The sequence below is a fragment of the Aythya fuligula genome, chromosome 19 (genome assembly GCF_009819795.1).
Source record: "Aythya fuligula isolate bAytFul2 chromosome 19, bAytFul2.pri, whole genome shotgun sequence".
Taxonomy (NCBI): domain Eukaryota; kingdom Metazoa; phylum Chordata; class Aves; order Anseriformes; family Anatidae; genus Aythya; species Aythya fuligula.
Window position 1 is genome coordinate 2,030,513 of NC_045577.1, and position 11,887 is coordinate 2,042,399.

Here is an 11,887-nt window from a genome sequence, read left to right on the forward strand (position 1 = left end):
ATTCCGAGCCGTGCCGTGCCCTACAGAGCCCTACAGAGCCGTGCCGAGCCGTGCCGAGCCGTGCCGAGCCGTGCCGAGCCGTGCCATGCCGCTCAGCACCGTGCCGAACCCCGCCGCCCAGGGCGCGCCACCCGCCGGGTCCGTGGCGCGCCCTCCGCCCCAAGCCCCGCCCACGACCACGCCCCCACCCACACGGCCACGCCCCCCGCACACCGCCCCGCCCCTCCGCGACCTCGCCCCTGCAGCCCACGCCCCACGCGGCCCCGCCCCCTCGCGTAGCCCCGCCCCTTCTGCTGGCCCCGCCCCTCCCGGCCCGTTCCCCTCGCCCCTCCCCTCCTCGCCCCCCTCCCCCGCCCCGTTGGGGCCGTGCCGGGAGCCCCGGTTGGGGGGGGGGGGGGGGGCTCCGTCCGCCGCCGCCTCCCCGCTCACCGTCGCTCGGGCCTCGCGCTGCGCGCCGCTGACGTCACGGCCCCGCGCCGCCTACGTCACCGCCGGGCGCCGAGGGCGGGGCGAGGCCTGCGCGGGGCCCGGGGCGGTGGCGGCGGCGGCGGCGGCGGCGGGAGGGGGAGGTGATGGTGGGGGCCGGTCCCGGTCCGCCCCGCGCCGCCATGGAGCCGGGCCGCCAGGCGCTGCCGCTGGAGAACGCGTCCATCCTGTGCGAGGGAGCCCTGCAGGACGGGCACCGCCTCTGGATCGGGAACCTCGACCCCAAGATCACCGAGTGAGTGCCGCGGGAGGGGCCCCGACACCCCCAAACCCCCCGGTGACACCCCCACAGCACCCGGTGACACCCCCGGGACCCCTCAGTGCCACCCCCGGTGTCCCCGTTCCCCCTCCAGACCACCCCATCCCCCCCGGCACCGCCCCCGTTCCCCCTCCCGGTACCCCCGTTCCCCGTTACCCCCTCCCGGTACTCCCCGTGCCCCCTGCCGGTGCCCCCCAATCCCCGTATCCCCCCCCGGTACCCCCCTGCAGCGGCCGAGCCCCCCTCTGCCCCTCCCCGCCACCCGCGGGGGCTCCGTGGCTGCGCTGAGCCCCGGCCCGGGGGGCACTGGGGGGGTCCGGGGGTGCCACCCGGTGCCGGGGCTCGGCTGGGGGCGTGCTGCCCGCTCCAGGATCCATCATCCAGGCTCCAGACCCGCGTCCTGCTCTTGGTTTGGCTTTACGGAAGGTTTTACCCCGCTGAAGGTGGCATCGTCAGCTCCGTCTCCTTGCAAAAAACACACAGAGGGAGCTCCTTGCGGTGCACGGAAATAAAGGGGTGTCCGTGTCACTGCTGCAAGTCCTTACAGACCCTGCAAGTCCACACTGACCCGTGTGTTCCTGGTCCGAGGCTCCACACCCGTCCCTGCTCACCTGGATTATCCCCGTTGAGCCTACAGATCGCGTGGCTGGACCCATGCACCTGAACGCTAAAACAGCTCTTCCTTCATTTGCAGCTTTTATCTGATTTTAGAGCATTGCCCCTGCAATGCCTGTGTTCGATTCCCTTAAAGTGGAGTGAAGCTGGCAGGGCTGTTGGTAGGGCTAATCATTGTGACTTCCTTCAGCAGAAATGAGTTCAGAAAGTCTCGGATTAATCCGAGACTTCCGCTTAGCGAGCAGCCTACAGCTGCAATCATGCACTGGGGAGTTAATGGGTAACGTGCACGTTCGAGCACAAGCTGTGGTAATAGGGATTTATAAATGTAGGGCTGCCTGCAAATTACAGCCTGCACGCTGGTGGCTTTCGGGAGGTTTGTGCGTGTACCGAGCAGCTGTGGCTCCAACGGGGGGCTCGGAGGGGGTCGAGCACCAATGCCTCTTACGTGGCAGGGTTTGGGGCACCTTCTGGTGGGTGTCCTTACTGGTACCGGGTACTGGGGGGCTTCTTTTGGGTGGTCAGCCTCTGGGTTTGGTGTCAGTGAGCAAGGAGGCTGCGGGGTTCCCTCACCATCGCTGCAAGCCTCTGGTGCAGCATTTGTCGCCCGGGGGAGGTGGGAGATGCTTTGTGCTGCTACGTGGTGGAAAAGCCTTCAGAGACCCACATTTTGTGTCCAAACGCTGTGCTTCCAGCGCTGCAGCTACACACATGCTGCCTGGTCCCCAGCAGCCCTTGAATGACCATTAATTGCCTGCAGGTATGAAGTCGTGGGTGTCCGACTTCCTCGGCTGCTCTGCCGCTTGTCTGGGGTCCCATCTCGATGAGTCTCACCTCGAAAACAATATGTGCACGAGTTGTTGTTGCAGCCTCCTCCTGGCTCCCAGCGGGGCAGAATTCCTCGCAGTAATAGGTTTAGCATGTGGCCCGCTACCTTCGCGGCATCCTTGGGACGGCATTGTTCAGAGGAAGCCTCGCCGGGGTTTGAATAGCACTCGGGGTGCCAGGAGGAAGGCTGGAGGAAAAGGAAACGGGGGAGCTGCGGGTTTGTCTCGCGTTCACATCAGATGAGAGGAAGTGGAAACTGGGGCTGGCCGCGGGGCCGCATCTGTGCGAGCGGCTCCGAGGCTCTGGGTAGCCTGGGTCAGTGCCATAAAAACGCTTCCAACATGGTCACACTTCTTTTTTTTTTTACACTTGGGGTTTTCCACTACAGGTCTCCCTTGAATACTGAAGTCTTCTTCGCTTGGAGATGAGTCAAGCCGCTGTCGATGCCTCGCTGTGTTAACATCGGCTTGTAGCCACAGCCCGAAACTTTTGGGTGCACACAGCTTGAGGTCTGAGCGGTTCCTTGTGGGGTAGATGACTCCCAGTGGTAAAAATCGTGTGTGTGGTTCGAAATCCCTCTTTGTATCATCTAAGATTTAAAGCTCGTAAATTAAATAGACTACGTAGGTCGCTTCCAGGCTCTTCTAATAAAATGTATTTTAAAGGAATGACTCCTGCTCTGCTGCCAAGAAAGCAGAAATAAACGGTGTTATTTGAGTGCAGAGGTGTGCGGGGGGACAGCCGCCACCATGAGGTAGCTGCAGGGCTTTCCCTCGTTGCTGAACGGGGCGCAGAGAGGATCCTTGCTGCCCGTCCCACGGCTCTCATTGCAAAAAGGGAACAGCGCTCCGGTAGTAAAGACTTCATCTCCATGCTGCTGAAATTGCAAGCTCTTCTTGTAGAAATATGTTCACAGAAGCAAACCTGGGGCATTTACACACTCTGGAGGCTCTGACAATTCAACACGTGGGATTTATGTCGCACCTCCAAAGCTGGTGCTTTTACTGGTACAGCTGTGACTGCTTGAGGTGCAGCGCTGACGCCTGGTTTCTGTGGAACCGGCTCCCTTCTCTTCCTGCTCTTGTTTTTCTGTCTCTCCTGCCTGCTAAGCAGAGGCTGAGTGTCCGCGGGCCTCTTGGAAGACCCCAGCACTTCAGTGCTTCATCTGTGTTCTGAAGGACGTAGGAAGCGTCCCCTAATCACTTACAATGTGTTTATTCCCCTGGAAGATAACCTGGCCCTCCTGCACTGCGGGCCTGAACACTTTCTGTACCTTCACCTCTTTGAAAGTGCACATCCTGAACGTCCGCCGTGCCCGTGCTGGGAGATGACTCACGTTCCTGGAACTTTCTTGCTTGGCTCCTGAAGCTTACAAAGGGCCACAGCCCGTTTCAGACATCCTATCGGGCTTTATTAGGAAAAATATTGTCCTGTCCTTCCCGTTCGGACTGTCCCTAAAGTTACACGATGCACTTGGGTGTCCTGGGACACTGCTGATCTCTGTGTCTGGACACACGCTGTTCTGGGCACTGCCTGCCCGTGTGCAGCAGGATTTGTCCCTGTGGGTTTGGGAGCTGCGACTGTTCTCTCGTCAGGGAAGCTGGAAATTGGGCTGGGTTACACGCCTGCTAATGCTATACAGCTAATTGCCAGGAGAAGTTGAGTCCTAAGATGCCCTTTGTAAGCCCTTAGACAGTTCTTGGTCTCCAGGTTTGGGGTCAGCCGGTGCCTGCCCTAGCAGGTGCAATTTGCCATGTAGGTCAGCCAGTGGTGCTCAGCTGGGATCGGGGGAACCAAAAAAGCTGTAAGGATCTTCCAGGTTTAGATGTGGCCTCTGCAGCAAACAGGCTCCCGATTTTAGGCTGCTCGTTGCACTAGAGGCTGAGCAGACAAATGTACTCGGGCTGTTCCAAATGTGCTAAAATATCAACGTGTGGGGAGAGGGCATAAAGGAGAGGGAGCCCAGGATGGTGGGGCTGGGTGTGAAACGTGTGCCTGTGCGGGTGTCCTTGCTTTCCAAGCACTGCTGGGTGCAATAAGTGTCTCCTTTCCCCTTCAGGTACCACCTCCTCAAGCTCCTCCAGAAGTTTGGCAAAGTGAAGCAGTTTGATTTTCTCTTTCACAAGTCCGGTGCTCTGGAGGGGCAGCCGAGGGGTTACTGCTTTGTGAACTTTGAAACCAAACAGGTACGATGCTTTTATGTAGGATTTTGTTTTAAATGACTGGCTTCTTTCCCCATCTCCTTCGTGTCAATAAAAAGCTAAACCAGGAAGGGATTAATTAAATACTTAAATTAAATGCTTTCTCGTGCTGATTGCATAGAGCTGGTTCTTTGGTTCCTTTCTCTAGCGAGCTGGTGGAGGTGTGCACTGGTGGTGCTGTGATCCATGCAGAGCCTTGGATCAGCCTGCCAGACACAGAACTGCTCAGAAGCCCTCCCAGGCTTCATGAACATGCAAACACCTCGTGTGATGCTGCCAGACACACAGCATGCTACATCTGCAGCGTCCTGGAGGGAACTGCCTCTGGGTGCCCGTTTGGGGTTTATCTCTTGCAGTCTAAAATTCAAGTCGTGCTAGCTGTAACACCAGAGCTATAGTTATTTGTCAAAATTCTGCTAAATTGTTAAAAAGTTATGTAAAACAGCGTTTTTGGAGATGGTGTGCCCTCGTCCTTTTGCTGTGAAACCCTCCCTAAGGATGTCAGAAAAGCCGTGACGCGGTGCCAGAGCTCTGGAAGCTCTGCTGGAATGATTATTCATAGCCAGGCAGAGCAGCACTGCAACGTGCATTTTTAACTGCTGTGAATTAAGTTTTATGGGACTGTCCCAGAAGCGAGGTTTCACTGCTTAACCTAGATCAGGGCCAAGTGGCTAACATCCCCAGTGTGCGCTAGCAAGATCTGGGATAAGCATAGGTAGGTGTTTATGAGACGTGTAATCACTGTAATGAATCATGGCATTTTCGAGAGAAGCCCCTGTAGCACAAACCTCCCCCGGCACGCTGTTCCAACAGCTCCTGCAGCTGAGCTTTTCAAAACCTGTGTTCGTCTTCCCCATTTCCTCCCCCCAACAGCTGAAGGAGTCTGCCCTGCTGGTTTATAAAAGTCTGGTTACTCAGGTGGGTGTGGGAGGCTTCCAGATATTCCTGGGTTGGGATACAATGGGATAGACTTTCTTTGCTGTCCGTTAGCTTTACTTACAGAAGGCTGAGTTACAAAGAGAAAAGGGTCTTTACGTCTGCGACAGTTTTGACTGAGGACTCGGTTTGTTTATTGAACTGTCTTCCTGTGCGTCCTGTGCAGGAAGCAGAAAAGGCGATCCAGTGCCTCAATGGGAAGCTGGCCCTTTCCAAGAAACTGGTGGTGCGGTGGGCACACGCACAAGTCAAGGTAAGCCTCTTGCTCTAAATGAAAACTGCGTTTAGTTTCTGAAGGCAAAAATCTTTAATATTAAGGAACAATTCTTATCAAGGCCGCCTTATCCTGGCAAGATAATTTCAGTCTGTTCTGGGAAATAATTCTCATGGAAATAGCACGAACGATCTGTCACTCCTCTCTTCCACCTAAGCTGTGCTGGATCAGCTATGAATGAGAATAGGCCGTTTAACCTGATGTTCTTTGTAAAGGAGCTTCTAATCAGAGCGCTGTGAACAGGTTACTCTGTAAATGTCTGCATTTCAACTTTTCCCAAGCGTAGGGAATGATTGGCTGAAAGTCTGTATCCTTCCCTTTGTGGTTTTGCTCCCTTTTTGGATCAGAGATGCATGGAAATTCCCAATTACTAGGCGCTCTGTTACTTTGTTCCACTTGTGAAAGCACTTATGTGGCAGCAGCTCTAATTACTTCTGACTTCTAAAGCAAGGTAGTTCACTTCTAAACTAAATATCATTTTATTGCTTGCTCTATTGCATAAAACATTAAGTGTTTAGTATTAACTTAAGCAGTACCTTCTGGAACATCCTTGTTTTAATGTCACTGAAGTCTTGTCTTGTTTCTCTTGCAGTTATTTGCTAACTGCTATTTGATAAAGCAACGTAGTTTGAATAACTTTCTGTGCAGAAGGTTGGGGGGAGGCAGGGGAACCTGCTTATTGCTATTTGCCTGTGGGTAGTTTGCTTTTAAACATGTGTTGATTATCTTATAGATGACTTCCTAGCCTTTCTCTTACTGAGTGTAGCAGTGCGTTTGTTTTGGAGTGTTATAAAGGGAAAAGGGAACAAAAAATGAAAACCAAGGGCAGGTATCTTTGTTAAAGGAGACCATGTTGTTTTAATTACTGGCTTTGAGGGCTCCAGGCTCTTGTCAGCGCCTCCAAATGTGTGCAGATCCAGTCTCCGTTTTCTTGGGCACTGGAGCCACAGGCACCTCTGGGTGCCTGATGAGCGTTTGGGCCACAAAGGAGCTTCAGCCAGAGGAGCAGGCGGCGGCTCAGCTGGGACTTCAGAGGGTAGCTCAGTGCTGGGCCGGCCAGGGCATGGCACAGAGCATACATAAACAAGCAATTTCTAATCTGTGACTGGAAAGATTTAACAACACACAACCTTAGCTTATTGCAACAAGTGTTTATTTTAGGCAATAGCAGCACTGTGCTAAGTAGCTTTAAGATGAGCAGCCAAGGCTTACCAGACACTGTCAATTTGAGCAGCTCTGCTGAAAAACAAACCTGAATTTGTGCCAAGCGCAACAAGGAAGCGGAGCACTGTGAATAGTTCAGGAGGCCCGTTGCCCACAGAGAAGACAGGCTCACAAGCTGCTTTTTACGGAAAGGAGGTGGTTCCCAACTGATCTGGAATGCATTTTTCTTCCAGCACTGCACAATTCAGAGGAGTTGGGTGCTTGGGTTATCTTCTCACTCTGAACACTGTCTATAAAGGCTGTAGTGATGCAGTGCAGTAGTTGCCTTAAAATTTAACATCTTTACTTTGTCTTATATAGTTGGGAAGAGGAAGTAATAAAATGGGATGAGGTGTAAGGATCCATAGTACAATGTATGTAAGTGTGCAGTATCTACACATCATGTTGGCACTAAACAAGCATTGTGGTTAGGGCTTGTTGTAGTGTTTGGCCATGAAAATCATTCAGTTGAAAGATTCACAAAACCCAAGGTGATATTAATCCAGATTTAAAGCATATCCATAAGCAAATGTTTGTGTTTGTAATTCCAGTTGACTTGAATGTTGGTTTTCTGTTTGCAGAGATACGATCATAATAAAAATGAGAAGATTCTTCCAATCAGCCTGGAGCCATCTTCCAGCACGGAGCCACCCCAGTCTAACCTAAGGTAGGAGATGGAGTGGGTGAGATATGAACAAATTGTGGGAGTGATAAAGAGTTAATGTCTTAGATTTCAGTAAGATCTAGAGTTGGCATTATCTTTGTACTAAAAATCTAACATGGCAGTGAAGCTGTTTGTAGATGGGCAGCATGCTGCGAAGTGTCCCAGATGAGTTACTTAAGACTTGATGTTCATTTTCTAATGTATTAAACTGCTGGGACACTTAAGGGAGAAGTGGTAGAGAGAGGAATTGGAAATATGCAATACTCCAGCTCACTTAGCCAGAACGTGCTTTGTACTTCACATGAATTTCAGCGAGAGGTTTTGTACTCTACTAATTTCATTAAGCAAAACGCTTATGAACAAGAACTTCCTTTATAATGGTGAAAGATTTTTAAAAATCTTTCTCCATTAAATTACAAAAAAAAAATAAAATAAAATGCTGCCGGCATTAGGATTAGTAGGTCGTGTCTGTGGGATGTGGTTAAATTCTCCAGCCCCAGGGCTGCTTTGGTTTACGGTTTGGTTAAAGGTGTGTGTGATTTCCAACCCCACCCCCCAGTGTCAGCGGAACCTTATAAGGAACTGAGACTTGGGATAATTAATTTGCCTACAGATAAAATGAGATTGAAATTCAGAAGTACCGTGCTAGGGAAGTAATGAGCAGAGAGACGGAGTCGTAGCTAGCAACCTGCACCTCAGTGACACAAAGGAGCTGTTCAGTGAGGACGGATGCTGCAAGGAGCTGCCGTGGAGAAGGGAACGTTCCTCAGTCCATACCCAGCAGAGGGTAGTGGATAACAAAAGTCCTAGGAATTTGGGGTGTAACCTAGGATAGGTTCTCCCTCTGGGGTGAACTCTGGTAATGATGAAATAATGTTTCTTCCTGGCCCAATTAGAGTCTGGGGTTTTCCCATCCCGAATGGTCGTGTAGCTGGGAGGAAGTCTGGCTTTCATTTCTCTGCTGCTTCCAGCAGCCTTGTCTGAGCTGCACTCTGCTGCACATGCTCAGAGCTCCTCGGATGACTTCATTTTGCGTGAAGTAGGAAGCCCTGTTCTGTACTCATCTAGCTCAGAATCCTCAAGAAAGTGCTGAGTAGGTGCAAGGACTACTGTTTCGTGGTGCTGTGTTGTGCCATGGAGGGCCTTTCCTAAGCAAATCCATGCTGAGAATTCAAGTGAAATAGCGTGGGCCTTCGGCAGTAGATTCCTGCTTCCTGATTTCACGCTTGCGGAGGCAGTGATGGGGTCTGCCCAGCTGCTCCTGGTGCAACGAGGTATTCAGCTGTCAACACAATTTTTGGATTGCTGTAGTGTGTTTCCATGCTGAGATCAAGCTCAATTTCTCTTTTTTTTTTTTCCCCCTTCTCTTTCCAGTGTCAGCGCAAAAATAAAGGCCATTGAAGCGAAGCTGAAAATGATGGCAGAAAATCCAGATGCCGAATATCCAGCAGCACCTGTTTATTCTTACTTCAAACCACCAGATAAGAAAAGGACTACTCCTTATTCCAGAGCTGCCTGGAAATCTAGGAGATGATGCTTATGAATGGATGATGGTAGCAAGAAACACTGCTTTGTGTATCTGGAATCCTCCAATGCTTTTGTACTCTTCTAGAGTGAGAAGGATACTGCCACCTGAGCACAACACCACTGCACATGGCACAGGGCTTTGTAATAACCTTAGGTGGTCTGCTGAATACTCCTTACTGCCAGTGTAGCTCCACAGCTGAACACTGTTCAGAAAAGTAGGTTGCATTCAAAGCCTCTGGTGAACATCCAGACAACCTCTTGTTAGCCCACATTCATTAGCAAGATTAGAAACAGTAACCAATGTATGGAGTAAAGCACATCCAAAAAACTCCAGTTAACTGATTATTTTTTAAAGTTTTTTTTTAACAAAAAATATTCCAATTTGTGTTTTAAATGGAGGGGAAGCACTTGGTTTCGATTAGCATTCTGTAGTTACCATGGAAAACTTTTTCATCTTAATAAAACTCATTTTAAATAGACTTTGCAACACTTTAAGTAACTGTGCATGCAATAGTTCATATGCACCAAAGCAAATTTACTTTGCATTTTGACTTGCTAACTTCAAGATAAGTCGTGACACAGCACGGGTATTTGCAGTGTCATCTGGGCTGTAGGTATGTGCCTCTGTGTTGGAATTGGGGTATTTACACACCACTGAGGTTTGTTCTGTGCCATAAGCTTCAGAGTGCAGCAGTGGCATATCTGATGTTTGCGTTCAGTAATCCCCTGTAGTGGTAGCTCTTCCTAAACCAGATGTGACAGCGTGAGAATAACGTTGCAGCCTCAGAGACATCTGTCAAGCACATGACCTCAGCACTTGCCCACCAACCAGTCCAGCTCCTGTTCTTTCCACTGGCTGGTAAGGGAGGTTGATTGTCTCTCAGTGTAATTAAAGTGACCCAGGTGTTTGTGACAAAATTGGTTCTACTGCCTGCTGAGGCTTACCTGTGCAAGGTGTTTAATGGAGAGGTCTAATGGGTGGCGTTTTACTGAAATCATTTGATCTGCAGCTTGTTCTTTTCCTTAAACGTTCTCTGCAAAATTGAAAGATCTGAAGAAGGACCACTCTGGCAGTGTTTTCTCCTGTGTACATGGTACTGTGACTGCATGTGCAAGAGGGAAATAGGAGAACTTGTGTTTTCAGGTGTGGTAGATACTGTTCTGATTTTGTTGATGTTCACTTTCTCAAGTCCTTTTAGCGGTCTTTACCCTGTCTGTCACTCTTGAGTTGCTTCCCCAAGCTGGCGAACAGTGGTCTCAAACAAGAGGAAGAAAGTGATTTTTAAACAGCCTCCATTTCTGTGCACAGGTGTTGCTCACTTGTATAGCAAAGTAAGGTTTGTATTCCCAAAGCGGTGCACCTGCCTTCAAGTGCTGAGCACGCTTCCTGCTTCCCAACTTAGCATCTAGAATGAAGCTGTGCATGTGTATGATGGATAGATTAAAAGCCTGAATTGTTAAAAAGTAGGTCTTGTACTGTTAAATATTTGCTTTCTAATTTTCTTTGGGTACCTGAGTAAAGAGAAAGTGGTGTCATTTGGAGTTTGTACCCCTGTGAATGTCAATAACACCCATTTACATTCCTCTGTGAACAGCCTGTGTTTTGTTCTTACGTGGTCTAACACTTGTACTCCTCAGGATGTGCATCAGCATTATTTCCAACAACAGTTTTTGTTTTTAATAAGAATTTAAAAAGTATCTAAATCCAAGTCAGGCATGCGGTTGCATTCTCTTCAGAAACATGCTTTGATATTTATTTGTATTTAAATCGAACTTGTTGAAATTCTTACCGCTCTAAATAAACGTCCAAAACGCCTGTCTTCTCCCAGGACGTGAGGGTGGTAAATGCTTGGCATCAGCCGCAGGCTGCTGCTACGAGGCCGTGTACAATAGCAGCAGTCATTTTTTTTCCCCACTGCCCCCTCGGTAACAGAAGTGCCTTGTGTGTCTGTCGGCCAGACCCAGACCTGGGGGAGCTTTACTGCAGGTCCCTGTCTGTCGGCTGCTCGTGCTGCCCAGGAATGTCGTGGCCTCCTGAAGCCCCCACGGCCCTCAGCAGCCGCCACTGATGGCAATGCCAAACCCCAAGGAGTTTCTCCCACGAGCTGTGGGAGGGGTGAACTCACGAGCATCAGTGCTCAGGCCCTGTCAACCACCATGAGCTAGGTTGGAAAAGCACCCGGAGACACGGGAGATGTGGCACTGCTGTGCCTTTGGCGGAGGACGTGGCTGGCTCTGAAGCTGTGAGCACAGAGGGTGGCAGGCAGGGAGCAGGAGCAGAGCTCTGTGGCCACTCACTTTTGGGGAGGGGTCTGGGGGTCTTTCACCTATGGTCCTGTCCTGTTGGGGTTTCTTTGGCTCCACCCTACTGCCAGCCACATGGGATTCCAAGGAACATGTTTACCATGCCCACAATGTGGGCTTTTCCTTATTTTTTCCCCAATATTTCAGTTTTCCTGCTGGTGGTGAGACCTGCCCCCATCACGCTTTCACCTCTGGGGACGTGTAGATGCCTGACCTCAAGTCTCAGGGTCCTGGCTCAGTTGCTCGTCGATGTGGGTTCCCTGTCTGTGCTCCTGCAGTGCTGGTGGGGAGCGCAGGGAGGGGTGAGAATGGGGCTAAGGTCGGTGTGAGCACCTGGCTCTTGTGCTGCTCTGCCTCCCCTGGGCCCTGCAGTGCCCCCAGCTCTGTAACGAGGGCTCCAGCCCCTGTCTGCTCTCATCAGACGTGAGCCAGGGGCTGGGCTGCACCTCAGCCTCTTCTGATTTCACTGGGCCCTTATTGCTTGGGGTTTAATTAGGGTGTACAGCCAGCCCCGGTGTCACTGCGTGACAGCGTGCCGGGGCCTTACAGCCCTGCGTCCTCCTGGGCTGCAGACAGAAGCCGTACGGCCC

At 51.1% G+C, this 11,887-nt stretch overlaps 1 protein-coding gene across 1 annotated transcript; it reads left to right on the top strand.

The window, feature by feature from the left end:
• Positions 1 to 560: 560 nt before the first annotated feature.
• On the top strand, positions 561 to 10,824 carry RBM18 (RNA binding motif protein 18). Its single transcript, XM_032200350.1, has 5 exons — positions 561 to 721; positions 4,248 to 4,374; positions 5,492 to 5,578; positions 7,384 to 7,469; positions 8,841 to 10,824. The coding sequence occupies exons 1-5, from the start codon at positions 573 to 575 to the stop codon at positions 8,998 to 9,000; spliced, it is 609 nt and encodes a 202-aa protein (XP_032056241.1). The 5' UTR covers positions 561 to 572; the 3' UTR covers positions 9,001 to 10,824.
• The last annotated feature ends 1,063 nt before the right edge of the window (positions 10,825 to 11,887 follow it).